This window comes from Vigna umbellata, chromosome 4 (genome assembly GCF_029865625.1).
Source record: "Vigna umbellata cultivar VRB3 chromosome 4, Vumbellata_1.0, whole genome shotgun sequence".
Lineage (NCBI taxonomy): Eukaryota > Viridiplantae > Streptophyta > Magnoliopsida > Fabales > Fabaceae > Vigna > Vigna umbellata.
In genome coordinates this window covers 41308269-41331762 of record NC_142168.1, presented here as the reverse complement: position 1 = coordinate 41331762, position 23494 = coordinate 41308269, and the positions used below count along the sequence as shown (strand labels likewise).

The window sequence follows — 23494 nt, the reverse complement described above, 5'->3', positions numbered from 1 at the left end:
ATCTGTTTTATGATGAATTGTTTCAAATTATCAATAAATCTTATACTATGGAGAGAATGTAAACAAGTTACATAATTTAGCTACCAAAATCCAATTCAAGTAATGAAATACTCATCCTCGACTTTAATAATGTCAATGATAATGTGAGAAAGAAAAGTCGAACTCTTCACCAATGCGAATAACTATAGAGCAACATTTCATTATCTTTTTCAAATTAAATATTTATACAAGCCTAATATATGACTCATGACTTACATGACAATATTTACATCTCCCACTACGTCATACAAAGCTTTCAATTTCAATTATGTTTTTAATTCATTTTGTCTACTTTAATTTTCTAGTGGATGAATTTCAATTGCTATTATGTAAATATTTAGATAATTTTACATTTATGTGTTTTTGTCATTAAATATTATTTTATAGTTTTTAAAAATAAGTTTGTTCAAATACTATTAATTAAATTTATTATTTACGAATTTCCTAAATAATTTTTTTAAATATTTTAAAATTCTCTACATTTAACTTTTTTTTATAAAATATTATTCCTTAAATTTGTTTTCCATAAATAATTTTTTGAAATCTTTTAGTTTTCTTTATCATACATAATTTTAATTGTAATACACTTTTAAATTTTTTTAATAGTTCATTTCTACTTAAAACTAAATTTTACATTTATTAACAATAACAAATTTTTAAATTCATAATAGTAGTTAACTACAAACTCTTTCAATTGATACTAATTGAATTATAAAATAATTATTTGTAATATAAAAATAATAAAACTATTAATTCCTTTTAATAATTTAAGTTATTAAATTTTAATTAATATTAATATTTTATATTAAAATTAATTTCATATTTACATTAATTATCAATATTAATTTTATTATTTATACTAATAAAAACATATACAGATACGTCTATATATATATATATATATATATATATATATATATTAATTTTATTAAATTTTAATAATCATTTATTATAATCTTTAATATTTTAGATATTTTAATTAATTATATATTAACATAATTTTTAAATATTTTTAAATTTTTATTATTACTTATATTTTTGTTTTAATATTACTCATAAATATAAAAAATCAATTATTAAAATTAATTATGATATTTTAAAACTTTATAGGTTATTTTTTAAAATTATTGAAAATACACTTTAAATCTTATTTATAAATATGGTTTCTGTTAATTGTGTTAAATAGATTAATTAATAATAATTACTTTTAATAAAATAAATTAAAAAGAATGTAAACATTGTTTTGAATGTTATAAAAAGGTATGGAAGAAAACCTGCAACGAAATTGTAGCCCGAGAATCTACAAGAGGAATTATTTTTATTAGATTTATTAAAAAAAAGCATAAAAGAAAGAGGCAAATATGACACAAAAAATTCATAATTTGGAATATCATCAAACCCTAACCTGAAGTTCTAGCAGCAGTTGGGATACGCTAATCAGACAAAGACAATGGCGAGGAAGCGAAAACAGCCACCTCGTCCCGCCAAATCGGCAGAGCGCGCTTTCAAACAGCAACAACAAGAACAGCCACAGTTGAATCTAGAATCAGAGTATAAAGAAGAGGAACAATACGAAGAAGAAGAAGAAAGCCAAGAAATTGAAGAAGAATTAGCACCAATCAATGAAACCTCGAAGCCCCCCTCCACTTCTTCCTCCTCTCCAAGCGACGACGAGGAGCCAATCCAGAACCTTCTAGAATCCCTCGGCAAGAATGAGATCGCCAAATTTCTCATCGAGGCCGCCTCCAAGCACCGCGACGTGGCGGACCGGATACGCCGCACCGCCGACGCCGACCCCGCGCACCGGAAGATCTTCGTGCACGGCCTCGGCTGGGACACCACCGCCGACACCCTCACTACCGCGTTCTCCCCCTACGGCGACATCGAGGACTGCAAGGCCGTCGTGGACAAGGCCACTGGCAAGTCCAAGGGCTACGGCTTCGTCCTCTTCAAGACCCGTCGCGCTGCGCGCAATGCCCTCCGCGAGCCGCAGAAAAGGATCGGCAACCGCATTGCCGCATGCCAGCTGGCGTCCGTGGGCCCAGTCCAGTCGTCGCCGGCGACGATTTCGACGGCGCCGGGGGCTTCGGATTTCTTGCAGAGGAAGATCTACGTGAGCAATGTGAGTGGGGAATTGGACCCGCAGAGGCTTCTGTCGTTTTTTGCGCAGTTTGGGGAGATTGAGGAAGGACCTTTAGGACTTGATAAGGTAACTGGGAAACCGAAAGGGTTCTGTTTATTTGTTTATAAGGGTGTGGAGGGTGCAAAGCGGGCGTTGGAGGTGCCGCACAAGAAGTTTGAGGGGCATATTTTGCACTGCCAGAAGGCAATTGATGGTCAGAAGCAACAGCGAGTGGGGGTGGTTCCGGGTAGTTCTCAGAATGGCGGGTATGTTGGTATGGGGGCAGTGCCGGGACACTTGATGGCTCCGGCGGGGCCAGCGGTAGGAGGAGGCGTTGCAGGGACGGCGGTGCAACCAGTTAATCCGGCAGTTGGGCAGGCACTAACGGCATTGCTGGCATCTCGGAGTGCCGGGTTGCAATTGAGTGGGTTCTTGGGTATTGGGTCACCGGGGACGAACACTGGCGGTTATGTTGGACAAGGGAGTGTGAATCCCGGGGCTGTTGCTGTTGGTGGGTATGGGGGGAATCAAGTAGCGTTGCCAGGTTCATATGCAAGCCAGCAGCAGGTGGGGATAGGTGGATCTGGAAGGGTGCAGCAGCCTCATGGTGTGGGACAGTATGGTGGCGTTGTGCCTTACATGGGTCACTAGGTGTGCTTTCAGGTATTCTTTGATCATAAATTATCGCCATAATCATTATAGAACCGCACTCAGGTTTAACGAAATTTTTATATTCACTTGCCACCTCCCATTTCAACCCTATACATCCCCCCTCAAGTTTTGTAAATGATTATATAGCAAGCAGTCTGGTGTTCCTGTTGCTAATCTGTTGAATAGGTAATACTGTGTATTCCAACCATTAATACAATTCTCTCATTTCTTATGCATTTATAGATTGAGGGAGGTCAAAATGATGTCAATAAGAAGGAATTAGATTATTATTGTTATTTTATTGCTATACTATTATCATTCATGCTTGCTGAGGACCATTGTTTGAGTTGATACTTTTTCTTATAACTTATGGTGTGTTTAGAGTTTAAGTTTGAAGACTAGTCTGACTTTCTTTGTGTAGGTTTTCTGATTCTGTGCATTGTAAGGAAGGTCAAAAACATTTTAATTTATCCTATACCCAGTTTAAGATAAGATGTGCATGTTTAAAGGATTACAATGTTTGTTCTCCATGCATACTTGCTCTCACTGGATATAGAGAGGATAATATAATAATGTCAGACAACTAGGATTGAAAGTCTCGTGTGTTTGAATCATTAGGGTTGAGGTGACACCGGCATAAAATACATCTTATCCTTCTCAAATTCTTAATTCCTTCTTTGATCCTTTCTCATCTTTTATCTCTCCATTGTTGAGTTATTGGGTTTGGTTTACTATTGCATAGAAAAGCATGATAATTTTAGGCACACAAACCAGACTTATGTTATAGTTGCATGAAGCACAATGGACCAAAGTGGGAGAATTTCTAGGAATGACCTAGTTCCTGTTGTGGTTGTACGGACCTAAGGTCAGTGGGGCAGCTGATGTACATGTGTCACACCTTTGCAAGAAAATCTCACTTCTTTTTAGTTGTGACGGACTTCCACCACCTCATTGAGCACGACAAATGGAGGTTTGAAATTGGAAAGTTAGATAAACATAATTTGTTAAATGAAAAAGAAGGAACTAAAGGGTCGCAACTAAATACACTTGATTTAATTATTCAATTGTTCAATTTACATTCGTTTGAAATGAGTTCCACAGTGTTGCTGACACATTGTATAGCCTATATTTGGCTAATCCATTTCATTTTTTGCAGTAGATGTTTCTCACACTCATCATAACATATGATTTTGTTTTGTAAGACTTGTAATGATCGTTTTCTACCTAAAATTTAGTATATTGAGCATTATCGCCTGTATGATGTATTTCAAGCTATTTTCATTGTGTTTATAAATCTTAAGATTCAGTATGATACAATTTATAATTCACTATTTAAAATTATCTTGAAATTCACAATTTAAAATTATCTTGAAATTCACAATTTGTCTTGCATTTACAGACTTTTTGGTCAACTGTCAAATCATTTTGTAGCTTGATCTTTAACTTTTTTATCACTCCAATCAATTTTGCGAAAAAAAATTAATTTGTAGGGGTGACCTTTCATTTTTTTCCCACTTTGAAATTATTTTTCATGCTTTTTTATTCATTTTTTGCAGATTCTACTTAAGCATCAATCTTTTATTACTCGCCTGGTGATTCTTCTGAAGTTTAGGGAGCTGATGCAAATGCAATTGGCGTCCTTATAATGAAATATTACTTCAAAGATCAGAATATTTTAATTACCAAATGAAGTTCTGTTTTCACCGCGTACTTATTTTTATATTTACTTCCATTATAAAATATTGTAGTATTTCACTTTTAGTTCAAAATTTCCTTGAAGAACTGTTTTAGTACAATGAGTTTTACTTTATATCTGTATTATGAGAAATCCATGTTAAAGCCAAGTATGTTTTTGAAATTTATGTTTGTGTGAAGCATTGAGTTTGTACTTGGTATTCAATATTTTCTTTGTAGTGTTTTATATGGTTCTTCTATAGTGTATTTCTTTTTTTATCTATTTTTTATTTTTAATTTTCATGTATATTCTATTTTGGTTATTTTTTCACCCAGTATTATTGAAATGAAATTTGCGTAATGTGCTAAGTATTTTGGTTAAGTATACCTTGAAAAAATTGCTTAGAAACTAACAAATAATTGACTTACTGACTTTCGTAAAAAAGTATGTTGCTTTGCTAATTTTGTTCAGTAATATTGTAGACTTTAGCAACTATTAGAATTCCTCATCTATGACTTTTCTGCCTTTTCCAATCCTTCTCCACGTGGAAAAGTGATGATAGAAATGCATCAGAATCGAGGGAAAGAGTGGATTTTTATTGATGAACACTAAATCCCTGTTGGGTTTAGAAGAGACACAAAACGAAATATTTCCCTGGATGTATGAGAGATTAGGTTTTCTGCACTGTAAGAATCTGATCCTTAAATGACAAGATAATTTCCCTCTTAATCTCCCCACGTTAGTCATAGGCAATATGCCAAATTTTTTACCATATCAGTTCACCCACTTGATATAGTTAACCTACGTCAAATGGGGGTATCTATACTCTCCTCCAAAGCCAAATGTTTCAAATTGTCCTCAAGGCAATCTGTGGTTGCTGAAATGAAGTTCCATCTATGTTCAATCAATTGAAGCATGATATTCAAGCCAATTACACCAGTCAGCCAAAAAAATAGCTACCATTTCTTGCAATGCCCCATGGTTAGAATCTTGATTCTAACACAAATGTTGTAGTGTCTTTCCCTGTGGCTTCTCTATTGCTCTCCTTTTTGGGCTCATTTGGTTGTAAGGATATGATATGATAAGGATATCATATCCTGCTCTAGTTAGTTGTTGCAACAATAGCATATGATTTTCTTATCTTGTTGGTGCAATGTGTTAGAATAATTACATTTATATATCATCCTTAAGCCTAGGTAAGGTGTACTATGTTAGACAATCTATTAGCTATACAGATAGTTATACCTAGTTCTACACCTAGGTGTCTAGTACAATACCTTAGTCTTGAATAAGCTTTTCATTATAGATAGAAGATTAAGAGAGGGGTCTCTTTGCCGGCCACCACAGTTTTTGCTTGTGATCACTGCATATGGAGCGTCTCTAAGAGCGTCAACCAACCCCGCCAGGCGGAAGCTAATTCTCATCCACGCATTGCCATGCGCTCAACCTTAGTTTGCCTCTGCCAAGTGCGTGATGTTCACGCCCCGCCTTCCACTCGCTGGAACTTCGTCGCATTGCTGTCGCTAGTCTTGCCAGACCTTGCTGTCTCTGTTTTGGCCTTCAAAGCTTCATTCCAACGTTGTTCGAAGTCATCCGTGAGGAAGTCACCCTAGGGCTTTCATTTTTCCTTGCTGTTTTTGCGATTTCTCGCTGGTTCCTTGTTGTTTTCGTCTCCTTAGTGATAGGTTCCTTATTCCAAACAATAAACACCTCCACTGGAGTATATTCTTCTTCATAGCGTTCTTCACGAGGAGGGAGGTTGTGCCCATGATTGCTAATTCGAGTTTCGGAACTCTTCATAATGAATTTCCGAAATCTTCCTCTGCATTATCTATACTACTACAGTTGCAATTTAACTCCTTATTGGCCCATGTAACTGTGTGACTAACTGACTTGTGAGTCAGTTGGGTCTGTTATCTTCCTATTTCTTCTAGAATGCACTTTGGTAATAAGCTCCTTATTCCTACTATCAAGCAAACAAGAGGTTATTTGTTTGTGCTCTCTTCCGTACAGTTTTCCCATAGCCATGGTAATTTAAAATCACCTTTTGATAATATCAAAGTCATCTTGGGGTCTTTGCCACCCACTGGAGAGAGTGTCTTCTTTGCTTAAATTTCCTGATTTTGCGTTTGATGCTGTTGGTGTGCTGGAGTTAGTTGGTCTTGTACTCTTTTTTCGTTTCATACTCTCTTGTTCTCCCTAGACACCAGTTAGTTGCCTGTGCTGAAGCAAATTCTGGTTGTGTAAATGGATGTAAGACCTTTGGCTGTCATTTTCTAATTGGGTCATATTTCTTGTCGAAGCAGTTTAGGATTAAAACTTTCTGAAGACAGGCTAGAAGAAGAGCATTGTACAGTGCTTTCATCATTGTTGATTAAATTTGACTTTTTCTTGTTCCCCATTCCTCCCTCCTCCCAAAAGGAACCCTTAGTCAACTGATTGTGAAACCGCCTATATCTCTGTATATTGATAGATGTGGCATACCTTCGTCATTTTTAAATTTGCTTCAGTTAGCTGTGAAATGTTCGCAGATGCATTATTGATTTATTGACTTTCTTTCTGAATGTGTTGCATTCTTCCAGAGCTTGCATGCATTTGCATGTTGTCTGTGGTACAAGTTTAAACATGTATGTTTTTTCGTACAAATTCTTTATCTAAAGTTGAAGGCAAAGGTGGTCAGTATTTGTGATAACGGACTGGGTTTATAATTGTCCTCAAATATAGAGGTACTGAAATGAATTAGAACGTTAAGTTGTAGTTTATGATATATAATATAATTATGTATTTACATATAGTAGTCTAAAAAAGTGAGTGCATCGGCAATGTTGTGCTTGACAGCCTATTTACTAGAGAATTTTTCTTTTTAAAATTGACTTAAAAATAGACGTGTTGCGTTGTATGGTAGAGGCATAGAAAATACACCATCCACGTAAGTACTGTTACTTTGATTCTCTGTCTGTGTGTAGAACTTGTGATTCCATTGCATTATAGATACCGATACGTTGAAGAGATTCTTATCAGTTGGATGTTGGAGTATTTCTTTCCTTTGATTGAACTCTTTTGTAGGTCATTTTTCTGTTGTGTTCATCTTTTGCTGCCGCCATATTTTGTCCATTAGTTATATTTTTGATGTAGCTATGCTTGAGATGTCATTTAGAAAGCTGGTATTTAACAAAATTACCTACGCCCCTGTTGCTTTTGAATCTTATTTTTGTGTAAATTGCTTTGATCCTCCCTTTCTATTTTGTGCGTCATAAACTTCACCCTCCATTCTTTTTATAGGCATGCAAGTTTGATATTTTCAATTGAATTTCTATTAAATGTTTTTAGTATGTTAAGTATTCAAAATTTATATTTATATATTTTTCAATTAAGTCTGTAGTTTTTGTTAATTGGGTCCTATGGTTTTATCATGTCTATAAAAAAAATGTGAGATTTTATAATTAATATAAAATGATATTATGGTTAATATAAAATAATTAGTGATTTTTATTCTTGTTGAATAATAAGTGATTGTTATCATCATTTACATTAATGGTGGTGGTGATGAAGGTCCTCGATGTAGGTAATAATGTGAAATTTATGAGAAACATAATGACTTCGTTATTTAATATATTTTCAATAGAAATGATAAAAGTCATTTATTACTTTATATCAATTTATATTAATGAAATTTTTTATATTTTTTTTAACATGCAGAAACAAATAAAATGATGAAACGAAAATTAAATGAAAGGAACTTAATTGAAAATATAAAAATGTTAAGTATTTAGTAGGAAAAGAAATAGAGATTCAATTGGAAATATTTAAGTGTATCGAGACTAAAAGATAGTTATGAATTTTTTATTTTTATATATTTGTATTCTTGAGTCTAGTTTTATATGATTAGTTTAGCCGTTTGTCAATTTTCATTTTGTATGTTTCATGTCAAATTATTCAAGATACCCTCATTAAATAAATAATAGTTTAAACCTTTCCAAATATATTATTTAGCATGAAAGAAAAACTCAAGGAAAATGGTAATGGTATCATATGAAAAAAATCCAATATCAAGCATACCGCCAACAGGTTCGTGTCGACATTTTGATTTTCTTTAAAATATTGCAAACTCCTCAAATAAACAGTTTAGTTCGGTTTTATGTATTTTTTAAAACTAATAAATCCAGTTTTCTGTAGATTTTTGAAATAGAAGGTCTGAACTAGAAGTTGAGTACTTCACTCAATAGAAGCATATTGTACCCAATAAGTTAATTAATAATAATATTCTGGAATAATTTCAATAGAGTTAGGTTAGTTGGGGTTGTGTAAATTTCAGAGGAGAGTTTTTGTGGAAGAGAAAAATAGGAAAGTTTAGTGCAGAGGTTATTTAATATTATTTTCTTGTTGAATGGGGATGGAGCCATTTTTACTTCTGTGATGTTGTAATTTGCATATACCCCAGCTTAGTTTCTCTATTCTTTTTGAATGATCTTAGCAACTTTTTGAATGATCTTAGCAAAATAAGATTGGAACAGAATTTTTTGAAGGGTATTTCTTACTGCATCTTTTCATTAAAATTATAATAAAAATATCTGTGCCTTATATTTTTTAAATTAAATGTTTCGAAAGATATTTCTATACTTAGAAAATACTTTTTGGAATATTCAATCTAAAAAGTATAAAAAAGGCATTCTGAATTAAGTGTTGTGAAAGACATTTTCAGATTCAGAAGTGTTTTTTTGAACAATTAATTTAAATTTGTTTTATATTCTTGATTGGGTGTTTTGAAAGGTATTTTCTGATTTAAAAATATTTTTTAAAATACTGGAAAAATATTTTTATATTTTAGATCGAGTATTGCGAAAAGTATTTTCTAAATCTGGAATTATCCTCTAAAATATCTAATCTGAAATGTATAAAAAAACATATATTCTGGAATGGTAAATTTGAATGCATGCACCTACTTCATTTACTTCCTATGCATTGTCCCTTGATTTGTCCTGTTGGTGGCCTTGTATTATTTATAGGTTGGCTTGCCATTCTACGTTCACACAAGAAAGAAAGTTATCATCAAATTAGCTTGGAAGGAATAGTTTGCCAGTGAAGAAAAATTCTATGAATATGATTTGTCACTGTTTATACTTAAATTATCATCAAGAAATTAGTGGAAAGGTAAAGTATAAAGTTAATATATATAGTTTTATACCCATAACTTGTGCATTGTGTTTTATACCCATCTTCTTTCATTTCAGACAGGGGTATATGCGCACCATGGAAGAAGGGCCAATGTTGAAGATGGAGGAAGGTGCAGGAGTATATGTGCAACATGGAACAAGGGGAAGAAAAATGGGAAGGATAAGGTTTTTTTTAAATATAAATTTAATGGGGTCTTGGAATTTTGTCAATCCAACTTATTATTTTTGGATTCACTTCCTTTATGATTTTTTTATGATTTTGTAATAATAGTTAGTTCTCGGCTCAGTCATTACTATGCTATGCTGCATATTGGAGTAATAAAATATTAGTGATAAATTTAAAAAAAAAAATTGAAGATGGCATAGAATTAACTGCAGGTTTGAAAAGTGAAGTCCTTGACAATATTCACAAAGTCCTTCATGTTGAATCTTTTGATGAAATTTTATGTGTGTTGAATGCAATATATATGCACATAGTTATTTTCATTCCATCTACTCCTTAGTCTTTTGAATGTTGCACTCATGGGTTGTAATTGTGATGATTCAAAATTAAGCACAAATTGTCTTAAGGTGTTACTTACCTCCTGAGACTCTTAAGTTCTTGTTTACTTGAATGGATTTGAGAGAGAGTGATTGAATAAATTTGAGAAGATTTGAAGGTAACTTTTTTGTTGTTTATTTGAGTGGATTTTGGAGGTAAGTGAGAGTGGATTTTGGAGGTAAGTGAGAGTGGATTTGGAAGTAAAGTTTGTGAGAATTAGTGTAAAATTTGATTGATGTGACAAATTAAAAAACTTTACTTTCAAATCTATTCTCACCTACCTCCAAAATTCACTCAAATAAACACAAGAAAATTTACTTTCAAATTCTCTCAAATTCATTCAATCATCTTCAGTTATGACAATCATATGATGTTATTCTTCCTATCTTGTGCAACAGTTGCAAGAAGGGTGTCCATATATTTTCCATTTAGCAATGTTCCATCGACTAAGACTAATGGTTTGCAAAACAAAAAGCCATCAATGCATGCTTTGAAGGCCAAGAAATGTTCTTTTAAGTGTACCTTGTTGTGAAGGACTTGGTTGTCATCAATTATTGTTATGTTGAGTTTGTTTTGGAAACTAGGAAGAAATGTTGTTATGGCATGTATTAGGATAGACAATTTGTTGAAATATTTTTCTCAATTGTTGTTGACATTTTTATTGCATGTTGCTTTACTAACCAAGCCTTTTTGTACACTATAGTGTATCCTATTGAGAATTTAATGATAGCAATGATTGTGTCAATTGGTATAGAAGGGCCAACTTCAATGATTTTACCAATGTGTTAGGAAATTATGTAAGACATAGCCTATTGTGGCTTTTTGAAATCAATTGTGTTGCACATGTGTGAGCTCCTTCGTGTGAGTCTCTTTTATTTTTTTATTTCCCATAATCGATTTCTGGTTTGAGGATTACCTGATACTTCCATGTGTGTTGTTGGTGATCACATTGGACCCTTAATTTGGTTTGAAGGATTACCTTAAGTTTGATTGAATTGTTATGTTAGAAGACTAGAAATTCTATTGTTATTACTATTATGTATGAGGTGCTTGATTATTATTGAATTAATCAATATATTTATATCATGTTATTATGATTATTTTACTGGTAGCTTACTCATACATGTTTGTGTTTGTGAATGATATGTGGACGATGATAATATAATGTAATGAGAGTTATTTTATTTCCTTCGTTATTTTCATTGGACAAATGTTTTGGAACTATTATGTTTTATGCACGTTTAAATGTTGAAGTTTTGAAAATACGTTTTCGCGTTATGTTAAAGTTTGAAACTTTTATTGATTTTTGAATAACTTGTGACTCCTTAGAAATTAGGGTGTTACAATGTTCACGTACAATAGTTTATTTTGGAGGACCTCTCAAAAGGGCAAGCATCATGAAAAGTTCATGCGAATACAGTCTCACATTCTCGTTAGACACTCTTATAACCATGTTAATCTGACACAATTGAATGTTTAATGAATTATATGAAAAAATAACACAAGAATTACATTTTGTTAACAACAGAAGAGTTACTAAAATAAACTTCTATCATCTAGTAAGGATAGTTAATAATGACTTTGTACATGATATACTTGAAATAAAATATGATAATGATGTTGCACAAATAATTAACTATTAAAAAAATTCAACATCTAAACCGATCTATCTTACATCTACACTGTTGACAATGTATTGAATAATTCATGCAAAGAACACAAATACATCCATCAACCTTGTCAAAGAATATGATAACTTCAAAACTTGAAGTTATATTGACAAGAGAAGAAAGTATAAAAGATATACCGACTATTGTAATTTATCTGTATAATTTTGTTATGTTAATTTCATTTTTATTATGTCAAGAATATTTCCTTTCCAAGAAGAATTGTTAATCATTCCCATTTGGTTTTTAAAATTATTTTTTCAATTAGTCTAAAAGTATTTAATTTCTTCAAATCCTTTTTTTTTTCCTCTTTACATTATGGTTTACATTCTATTACTATATACATACCTACAACCACTAAAACAATTTAGTTACATAATCAAATACAAATAATTTCATTCTTCACATCAAAATGATTAAACTCAATAACAATAAATGTTTAAAAATTACGTCTTTACATTAAATAATTAAATAAATTGTGAAAATTCAACTTCATTTCAAATATCTTAAATAATCTCTTTCTTTATTTTTTATTTTACTACAAATCTATTAATAATTTATTTTAATAAACAAGACTTTTCATTATAGATTTTTTTTCCTTTATTTTTTAACTTTAATTTAATAACCTATGAATTCAATTTACTTTTCCTAATTTTATATACAATTATTAAGCTATAAATTCAATTTAATTTCCCTAGTTTCAACATCAATATAATTATTAACTTCAATTATGTAACCATATACTTATGATTTTTTTAATTTATTTCCTTAAAATAACAACTTTAAAATATTAGTACGTTAATTTTATTTTATTTTACATTTTTATATATATTTTTATTTTTCTCGTTCACCTTCTATTTTTATTAAATTCACATAGCAAAACAAAATTATAAATTTTGGTTAGTAATGGGGCAAAACAAAGCACAAACTAGGTTCAGAATTCTAACACCACGTGGACCTAATTTTGACATGTGAAAAAAAAGTGTTATGTAGGTAAATATAAGCTATAGTATATTACCTGGGTAAACAAACATAGCAAATAGTGTACTTATTTTTATATATTTTTTAAATCTGGTAATTTTGATAATTTTAAAAAGAAAATTACACCAAAAAGGTGTTTTTAGTTTATGGATTAACAACTAAATTTTTTATCTTAGTATTGTGATCAAAGTATTACAAATATTATATATCCAATAAAACCTATTAAATGAAATTTTTATTATGACTTTTATATATAATCTTAACTTGGATGGAAAATATATACTATATATATATATATATATATATATATATATATATATATATATATATATATATATATATATATATATTACATGCTGATAATAAATTAGCGTAATCTCTTAAACTTTAGGGCTTTTAAAGTTTATTTTTGTATCTACTTTTGGTTATTTTCTTTGAATTCTTTAATATAAGATATTTTTTATTTGAAAAAAAAAACTTAATATGTTTACATTATATTTATAATTTAAAATGAAATATTTAGTTTATATGTTAACATTATATTTTTTTATAGAAACAATTATATAGTAAAATAAAATGAAGCACATATAAAAATTAATTTTATAGATGTCATTATTAAAATGATAAATTTAACATCCCTACAACTCAGGATTTCTATGTTTATAAAATGTATTTAACACATTTTATCGAGTAGTCTCTCTCTCCTTTTCTGTATAGTTTATTCTTTTATTACGTTTAAAATCAAACTTTATATCTTAATAGTTTTTTTTAACGAGGTCCATATTTAAAAATAACCATTTATTAATTTGCGAATATAAGGTACATATTACTATTTTAAATATGATATACAATAAAACTATATTTCTACAGTAAATATTAAAATATATTGTAATTATAATATCAACATATTGATTATAAATTATAATAAAATAAAAATATATCTATCCCCAATGCCCAAATTATTTATAATTAGGGTTTACAAATTATTCAGCGAGGATAGAAAAGAAAACCCTCTTCTCTTAAACCTCTCACTTCCGGCGATAGCAAAAGAGATTCTCTGTGAGAGGCAGCAGAATAAGCTGCTACTCCGTGAACTTCCCTTATCCAATTTTTGTTCTTCTTTCAGTAATTGCAGCGAAGAATGGCGAAGAGGAAGGAGCGGATTCAGAACCCGGAACCGTTTGATCCGTATGGTGCCGACCATGCAAAGACGAAGAAGCGTTCGAAAGCGCCGAAGCAGTACCAGCAGGAAGAGAAACTCATCGCTTCCAAAATCAGCTCGAAGATCATGAAGGAGGCTCTGCTGCAGCAAAAGGAGGAAGATGAGGGGGCGAATGACAACACTGCCACTTTCTTCGAAGAGATTCCCAAGGCGGAGGAAGCAGACGGAGACGATATCGATGAATTTGTCGGCTTTTCTGAAACGCAGAGCCAATTCGCTGGATATGAAGTGAGTTGACTCTCTCACCTTTACTCTCTCCTTCATTTCATGACTTTTTGTTTCATTGAACTGCCAAAAACTATGAACGCTCTTTCCCTTTTTTTAACCCTTGGTTAACCATTGGCTTTGCCAAATGACTTTCACTTTATATTTTTCAGGCACTATAGGTTTTGTCCTGAATAAGAATTTTCAGAACCATAGCTAACACTATACTTATTTCAGTCCCATTGGAACAAACTTTTCCTTATGGACATCCCATAGAGAAAACCATGAAACAAAAATGGAATTTACTTCACCATTTAATTCTATTTGTCTATGAATTACTTTATAGAAGCTCTGTCATATAACTTGTTCGCACAATTTTAATTTGTGTAGAAGTCAATTTTATTGTTTTCTTCATATTTTTTTTTCTAGAAGAGAAAGTTCTTACTAAGGAACACTTGGAAACAATGCTTTCAAGTAGTAAGTAAAAGAGTATCTATACAAGTAAATGTTACATAGGACTTGAGTTGATTTTAACTTATTAAATAAGCTCATTTTTTGTCTTTTTATTTTCTTCACCTATGGGTGCATTGTAGATTATGAAAGATTTTTCAAGTAGGGTAATATGGAGTTTATTTTTTTGGTTCTTCATAGATGTGAGTTCGGTATCTTTAGAGTCTGTTTGTAAATCTGATATTGAAATAAGGTGACAATTTGTAACTGTGTAATTGAAGAGGAGGTTCAGAAATGTTTGGCTGGACTAAATGTATGAAATTTTTTATTTCTATTAGTGAACAGTTTTGGATGGAGTGAATTTTTTTCATTTCAATTATTTTCCCTCATTATTGTGATGTGGGTGATTTTTGTTAATATGTGATCATTTTTTGAAATTCAGGAGGAAATTAATGAGGAGGATGAGAAACTAATGGAAGCATTTTTATCAAAAGATGCTGGTCAGCAGAAAACACTGGCAGACCTCATTGTCCAAAGAATAAAAGAAAAGGATTCTTCTGTTGCTTCAGGCAATACTTGACTGCATTTTATTTTGCTCATGCTTTCTTTCATTTTGGTTTTGGTGTTGAGTGCTTTTAGCATGTTTTCTCTGTCTGCTTGGAGGTATTATTCTCACTCTTGAACTTGTAATGTTTTTGTCTGCAGAAATACGACCTGTCCCAAAATTGGATAAATCCATAATTGACATATACAAGGGGTATGTATAGCTTCCTATTCAGTTCTATCATCAATATGTAAATTGGATTAATAATTTCTTTTCTGTCAGGTTATTTAGCTGGTTAAATGTAGTTTCTATCTCTTGTCCTCAACTTAACTGCTGTTTGCCTTCTTCCCTATTGGTAGGGTTGGGACCCATCTCAGCAAATATACAATAGGCAAAATACCCAAGGCATTTAAACACATCCCCTCTATGCAACTTTGGGAGGAGGTCCTGTATATAACTGAACCTGAGAATTGGTCTCCAAATGCTCTTTACCAAGCCACCAGGATTTTTGCTTCTAATTTTGGTGCAAAAAAGGCAGAACGCTTCTACAAGCTTGTGTTGCTTCCAAGAGTGAGAGAAGATATACGGAAGAATAAACGGTTGCATTTTGCCTTATACCAAACTCTGAAAAAGGCATTGTACAAACCTGCTGCATTCTTTAAGGGAATACTGTTTCCCCTATGTGAGGTATTTGCTAGTGTCTATGCTGGTTTTGATATTTCAAATTAATTATTGGTGGATATTTTCTCAAGTTGTATTTGTGGATTTCTGTTAATTCTTAAACTATTGTACATACTTGTTCATTTTCATCGAATTACATATTGCATATCCTTTGCTGATGTGACCAGCATTTGAAGTTCTTTGTCATAATTACTGGAAGAAAGAGGGGGAAATTAACCATGAATTCTGTGTGGAAAATAGGAAATACAGAATAGCATGATTCTAGAGTGATGAATTAACTTGAGAAAGAGTTATGTTTATGGTGTATTGTGAATGATATATAAGTTCTATCAAGTTAACTTGACAGATAGAAAGCGCCTCTTTGGTTGTGAGGAAAGCAGAATCTTTATATTATAGTTTGCACATATGTTGAGAATTTGCTCATTTCCATTTATGTGTTGTTGTTTTGACAAATTACCTACGAAGTTATATAAAAATTAGTGAAAGTATTAGCTCTGGTATTTTTAAGTAAATTCATTCACCTTCTCAAATTAAATGATTTCTTTTTATTTATTTATTTATGCTTTCTTTGGCGATTTTAATAATTTGGATTTATTCACTGAAATGAAATGAAATCTTTTTAATTCCAGTTTACCCCAACCGTGTCAACATAAGTTTTGTAAGCTTTGTTGCAATGTTTGACAATTTTCTTCATGTACAGTCACGCACATGCACTCTCAGGGAAGCAGTTATTGTTGGAAGCATTATAGAAAAGGTTTCTATTCCTCCACTTCATTCAAGGTATGTTAACTATGCCTAATTGAAACTTGGGTGTATAACTTATTATTCGAAGTTCACTGAGATCTGTACCATAGTGGTTGGGAGTCGCTTTCTTGGACAATAGTTTATGGGGCATAGCCTTTAGTATTTTGGAGAGATGATGTAGGGATGGATTTCTCTTGCTGTGTAAAGATTTTAGCATTTCTCCTTGTTATTATTATCCAATAAAATAGCGTAGGTGTTTACTTGGTTTTCCAGGCCTTTCTCTCTTAAGCACTCCTAATATCACAGAAGGATTTTAAACACATCTCCTTGGTACCATTACCCGATAAAAACTATAGTGTTTTTGTTGACTGTTGGCACAATCTAGGATTTAAAACCATGGTTCATGTTAAAGACTTATGAGATTTAAAGAATTTTAGAGAAACTGGAAAATTGTGTTATTTATATTCTGAATCTCTAATCTAAGAAATCAGGATTTGTATTGCAAGCTGTTACAGTTATGTTACAACTGTTACAGCTGTAGCTAACTCTGCTGAGCTGGTAGTCTACCCTAGTGTATGAGGCATTTTGACATAATGAAACTAATACATGCTGTATGTATGCTATCTCATGTTGAAACTGAAAGTATGAGTTTGAATTATTTGAGTCATATGCAATGTCTGATGTATCCAAACACTTGGATGTGTATGCAGTGTTGCTCTATTGAAGCTTTCTGGAATGGAGTATTGCGGCACCACAAGGTATTTAATACTGCATTATTTTTTTTTAATAAAGTATAATAATGAAAATACAGTTTATGAAATTTCTCATGAGTTGAGTTTATATTTTACAGCAATAGTGAACCATTAGTCATTTTGATGAAACTTCCTTTAATTTTTTTCCCTTCAATGTTTAATACACACTTACCGTATTTGCAGCTATTTCATAAAGCTTCTTCTGGAGAAAAAATATGCTTTGCCATATCGTGTTGTTGATGCAGTTGTTGCTCATTTTATGAGATTTTTGAATGAAACCAGGATAATGCCTGTCATATGGCACCAGTCACTTCTTGCTTTTGTGCAGAGGTCAGTGATTAACCTTTTACTTTTATTAATGCTGCTCTAATATGGTTTTTAGAAAGTGGTTTTAGGGGTAACTGAATCATACAAAACTGATTTATAAGATGACATTTGCATTCATTTATATATTATAGATTGGTCATATTTTCGGTGAATGTGATATTTCCAACACACCTTCATATGTTAGGGACACAATAATTTGAGCGCAAGACTATATATTTGTGGGTGGTTCGATAGGGTGGAACACTATAGGGTTTCAACAAACTTTTTTAGGATAGATTTTGATATCATATTAGAAATTGAACTTAGGCTTAATTTAATCATACAAAACTAGTTTTTAAAGTGAGGTTTGCATCTGTATATGTAGTATAATTAGATTATGTTTCTAGTCAACCTCCACAATAATCTTGATAGAGCAGTAACTAATAAAAACTCATCGTTGAAGTTGTATGTGTTGAATTAAGAAAGGATAGAAGAAAGAAAATGGATTGGAGAATAAGGATTTCTATAGAAGGGTCCTCTTCCTTAGCAGAGTACTCAATAGCATGCGATAGTACAGGTGCTGAGTAGGGCGACCACCAACAGTAATTGTGGGTCGTGTTGTAGCCAGTGATGCCTTTCGTGGCTAGACTGGTGTACAATCATGCCATTTTGGTGTGACTCCATTTAACCCAAGGGGCTGGAGAAGATGTCCCAAAATGGTGTTGTTTTGAATTTCAGATCTGTTTTTCACTAAAGTAGGGGAATTTGCTATATAACCTCTCAGCCCAGATTTGATTTTTCTTTAAGGATAAAACTGATAATAACCTCTCCCAGCCCATGTTACATATTATCCGATTCTTTTTCTTAGACAGGGAACCTTAAACTTAACTCAATCAAACAAAATTGATTTGTTAAATAAGGATTGCATTCACTTGTGTGTGTGTATATATTATAATTTGGTTATGGTTCTAGTCAACATGAGATCAACCCTTTTTTTTATTCACTTTTGCAAATACTTGGCCCACTCTAACTACAAAACCTGTCATCTTTCTCTCAACTTTGGGCAAACACTGCAATGGTGTTCCCAATGATGGCTCTACATGTTTTTTGTTCAAATACTTAATACTTAATTTCTTACAAACACAAGAAATATCCGTTATCCTCCCTAAATCATCCAAGACAAACAAACTGTTAGAGCAGATAAAGTGAATTCTGGTATAATTCCTATATCATCAATGAATAATACTTATAATTAGGGTAACATGAAATACAGTAATGATTAATTTTACTGACCCCTTTCTAATTTTAAGTTGATTTTTTATGATATTTCAGGTATAAGAATGAGTTGCAAAAGGAAGATAAGGATGGATTAAGGGATCTACTGGAAAAGCAGAAGCATAAATTGGTGAGAGCATCAAATCTAATGGGTTGCTTTTCTTCTGTTTCAAATTGCTGGCTCCGATTGATTTTGTTTCCTCCTACTGCAGGTTACACCAGAAATCCATAGAGAGCTAGAACACAGCCGCAACCGAGGTGAAAAGGAGGAAGACCTTATGTCAATTTATATCCTTTACATTTTCCACCTTCTTACCCATACTTGTCTTTCTTAAGGTTGATGCATGATATGGTATCTATAGTAACTCACGTATGATCTAGGAGGGCTTCATGATGAAGTCTTAGTTGCATGTTAGCTTCAGTGTATTGACGTGGCTAGAAACAAGAAATTCAGATAATATAACTAATTAATACGAAGAAGCTTTAAATGCAATTTTGCTATAATAAATTCAGGTCCCCCTGCTGAGTGTTAATATCTTAAATTTTTGTGTCAACTATTCAGCCCTGTAAACATTCAAGGCATTTAATTCAGCAGAAATTCAGGAAGAAATATGATGATACTGTAGTAATTGACACGACATGACAGCCGAAATACCTAACTGACAGAAGATCGTGTCTTTTTTTTTTTATTTATTTAAATTTCTGAACTACACTAATTTATGAGCAAGAAATTGTTGATTGGTTACAGCAACTGGCATTCATCTTGTAGAATGTCTAATTCTAACTTGAAACTAGCTCAATTATGATTTTGATAAATATTGCTGTTGCATACTCTTTCCTTGACAACCAATACCCAGTCCAGTATTTGTGATAAACAAGACTATTGAAGAGGATAGATTTGACATTCCAGATGTACCAATGGAGGAGGATTAATTTATTGTGGTATGGTTCTGATCTTGCCATTAGATTTTATCTTTTTATTAGCAATACTTTTCATGCATTTCCTGTTACACTTTCATTTATTTATGGATTACTTTGTTACCTTGTAAAGTTGACTGCGATGGACTGTTGGGTGATTGTTGAATAAATCTAAATACCCAAAATACCCAATTCAAATTGGTAGCATAGTTATCAAAGCTAGCTATAGTTCTGTAGCAATGTAGAGCCACCCTGAGCCTTCAGGTTTTCTCCGCTGAGTGTTTTCTGCTAGAAGCAATAGCAGTAAAAATTGGTTCCATGGGGGGACTATCAAGCCCTTTTCTGTCCCTAAGTGATAGTTGTTCATCCAAAATTTTGGGGATTATTTCATAATTTCTCCCTTTTTTGTTTTGTATAGTATACAACTCTTTTGGGCATGCTAATTGATACCCTGTTCTCGTGTATATGTTGCAAACCATCAGCTGACCGTGAGTTACGACTTTCAATTATTAATGTCTTTTAAATTTAGGTAATTTTTTTATTATAATGTGTGTGTATATTGTTAGAGATATGATTTTATTATGTTAAAGATATGGTTTGGTTGCATTAAATAAGGAATTATGGTATAATTTGATAGAGAAATATGTTATGTTTTATTTTCCATTATTAGATATTATTTTTATTTCTTATTGTTATATCTCTTCATTATAAATAAGAATAATCATGTGTGTTCCCCACAACACATAATTATGTTAGAAATCCAAGGAAGTTTGAGTTTTACATTGAGTAGAAATAAGAAAGTTAAATAATATATAAAGAGGAAGATTCACAAACCCATAGCTTTAAGGTTTTTGTGTTGAAGGTGATATGATAATATCTTGCATGGTTGGTCTCATAGTTGTGTTTCCCCAATAAGCTATGAATTCTGAACTGCTAATTCAACAGCAACAGAGAAAGATCTCCAGTCAATTGCAAGCTAAATGTCAACTTTGTCTTATACTTCCTATCGTATCTAAGCTTGGAATACAAAAGTTGTAACTTATAATTTTGATATTTTGTAATAGGTGGCCATCACTTCAATATGTGCTGTGCTTGGCTTTGATGCGCTATCGTTTGTGTTTTGTAGCTTGTGGTATTGCATGTCTTTCGATCTTGATGTGCTAGCTTTTATATATTGCAGGGTTTTTCATAGCGCTTCACTTGAGTGAGAATTTTCAATAGACATGCCCTCATTAAGCTTCCCGAGGGTGCAGTTTTGGTGTCAGCAATCTTGTACTCTAATGCATGAGATTTATTGTATTTGTTTTGGTGCCATTTTTGTTTACTTTGTGACTTTTCGACATGCAATCTCATTTATTCTTTTTTCTGATGTAATCTTATCGAAAATACAATTAAACTTGCTAGAATGTTTTCTGGTGTTTCATATGTGGCATATAGGGTTTGTTTTGTTCCGAAAACGATCTTTTTTAGTAGTAATCATGTTATGTAAATTACAGGCAAACATATATTTACTTAAATGGTTTGTTTTAAAATTTGCAAAATCCAAAATTGATGACCTCAAGTAGTTAATTGATCTGAAATCGAACTATTTTAAGTTCTGTGCTAAACTATATTTTAGTTCAGTTTTTAAAAGTTGAACTATTATTAAAAGAACAATTTAGTAGATTGTTTAAACTATCAGAGTAGTTTTCACGTTAGAAATTGTTTCACTTTTAAGACTACGTTTCATTATATTATTAATTTTCTTGCACTACAAGATTAAAATGATAATATTTGATAGAACAAAAGACTAGTTCCTAATTGGATATAGAGAATGAGGGATAAATAATCGAAGTACTCTTATGTTCAAATTGATGAACTGGACTATTGAAAATATATGCTTATGTGATGTAAGGTTTATATCAAATGCCACCCAGGGAAATAAAGTTATATCAAATGGATGAAAATAATAATTAAAAAGATGTATAAAATACGTTTTTAAGTAGTCTAATAAAAGAAGTTTACTTAGAATAGTCCTTCGAATTTGAAAATGTTACATTCTCAATCTAAATAAAGTCTTTTATGATTTCCTTTATCAGCAAAAGTGTATATATATATATATATATATATATATATATATATATATATATATATATATATATATATATATATATATATATGAAACACAAAATCTTTTGTTTTAACATATTAATATATGCTTTGAATAGATATTTTTAGTTCAGCAGTGAAAAAGTCTTTTATAGTGTAAAGCAAAATCCTTCCCTATGTAAAGTCTTTTATGATGCAAAGCAAAGTCCATCGGTATGTAATAAGTATCTAAATTCATTTAAATTTATGTAAATTATATTATATTTAGTGTTACTAATGAACAATTTTCTAAGTTAATGTGGAATGAATTTAGACGAGCATATAAGAAGGAAATATTTATATTTTTTATTTTTTGTGCTGAAGAGTGTTACCATTAACCTATCTAAAAATATTATATTGAAATGAGATTGTAAATTTACATTTTAACTTACAAAAGATCAACTAGTTGATAATTTTACAAAACCTCTTATAGAAATATTAAAACGTTTACAAACTTCGTGAAACATAGAATTTGTTAAAAAATATGATTAATAATATGTCTTTTTCTATATAATTCTAATGCATCATTTTTCACATTCATTAGACTAGAGTGTCTAAAGGCTATATAACCAGTGAACGATCTAACACATTTCATGCATTACACAAGCGTCTCCTATAAAAACACAATTTTAAACACCTTGGTCCTGACATATATCTTTTGCAATAAAACCCCATAAACATAACGATTCATTCTCAAATACAAAGGAGATACGTTATGAAAGAACTCATAATTGCTCTTAACTACAAGGAAAACTCTCAGTGCAAACAATTTTCTGCTACCACCAACACTTCCACCGTTCGTTGCAAGAAAACCTTTTTTACATAGGTTAAATAATTTGTAATGCTGAACATCTTGAAGTTCTCAAAGCAGGTGCCTATCCAAATTAACTTTGAACACTACATCAATATTGTCAAGCTCAACAAAAGACATATAAGAATCATCAATGCCGATAAGAATCTCTAGTAACACAGAATCATGGAAGATAAGAAAAAAGAGAATAGGAGTTGAGAAGAGGTAGAAGCATTAAAAGATCTTGTAAATTTAGGAGCTTCTAGAATCATTTAGAGAAGATTATAAAATGTTTGAAAATATTTTAGAAATCTAAGAGATGGATGGCCCAATGTTAGAAAGTCAATCGAAAGTTATAATTTTCTTCACTAGTCACTTTCAAGCTCGTGTGATAAATATAAATTATCCCGCATCCCTTTTAAATGTTGTAACAACTTCACATGTTATCTAAAGCATAGTTAACACATGATTAGTTGATTAAGTTTGAGTAATAATAGGATTAGTGCATTAGTACATTCACAAATTATTAGACTTAAGTTCACGTCAATGTATTTATTGGTTTTGCGTTCACACTTAGACCATCATTAAAAATATGTTCACATTATTTTTAATCCATTTCTTTGTAACATTT

General features: G+C 31.6%; 1 protein-coding gene and 1 pseudogene across 5 annotated transcripts; both read left to right on the top strand.

Annotated features, from left to right (window-relative positions):
• The first annotated feature begins 1407 nt into the window (after positions 1-1407).
• LOC124832400 (UBP1-associated protein 2B pseudogene) lies at positions 1408-10147 on the top strand (annotated as a pseudogene). 3 transcript variants are annotated; one of them, XR_015785881.1, is made up of 3 exons: positions 1409-2824; positions 9494-9638; positions 9719-10147. The product of XR_015785881.1 is annotated as a UBP1-associated protein 2B pseudogene, transcript variant X2 (transcript). The 3 variants fall into 3 exon arrangements; XR_015785882.1 differs by lacking the exon at positions 9494-9638 and having other exon boundaries at positions 1408-2824; XR_015785880.1 differs by lacking the exons at positions 9494-9638; positions 9719-10147 and adding an exon at positions 4369-4746 and having other exon boundaries at positions 1410-2824.
• Positions 10148-13824: 3677 nt separating this feature from the next.
• On the top strand, positions 13825-21378 carry LOC124832401 (bystin-like protein). Of its 2 annotated transcripts, none has more exons than XM_047306603.2 (11): positions 13825-14300; positions 15169-15295; positions 15432-15483; positions 15630-15957; positions 16652-16731; positions 17406-17453; positions 17631-17777; positions 19086-19158; positions 19241-19316; positions 19882-19970; positions 21011-21378. In XM_047306603.2, exons 1-10 carry the CDS (start codon positions 13992-13994, stop codon positions 19959-19961), a joined length of 1320 nt encoding a protein of 439 aa, XP_047162559.1. In that variant the 5' UTR covers positions 13825-13991; the 3' UTR covers positions 19962-19970; positions 21011-21378. The 2 variants fall into 2 exon arrangements, with proteins under 2 accessions (XP_047162559.1, XP_047162558.1); XM_047306602.2 differs by having other exon boundaries at positions 13826-14300; positions 21127-21378.
• Positions 21379-23494: the final 2116 nt, after the last annotated feature.

Excerpts from the sequence above, each read along its gene's own strand:
- LOC124832401 (XM_047306603.2), top strand. The coding sequence starts at position 13,992 with ATGGCGAAGAGGAAGGAGCGGATTCAGAACCCGGAACCGTTTGATCCG. Across the intron at positions 17,778-19,085 it reads CTTCTTGCTTTTGTGCAGAG|GTATAAGAATGAGTTGCAAA; the intron begins GTCAGTGATTAA and ends ATGATATTTCAG. Across the intron at positions 19,159-19,240 it reads AAAAGCAGAAGCATAAATTG|GTTACACCAGAAATCCATAG; the intron begins GTGAGAGCATCA and ends CTCCTACTGCAG.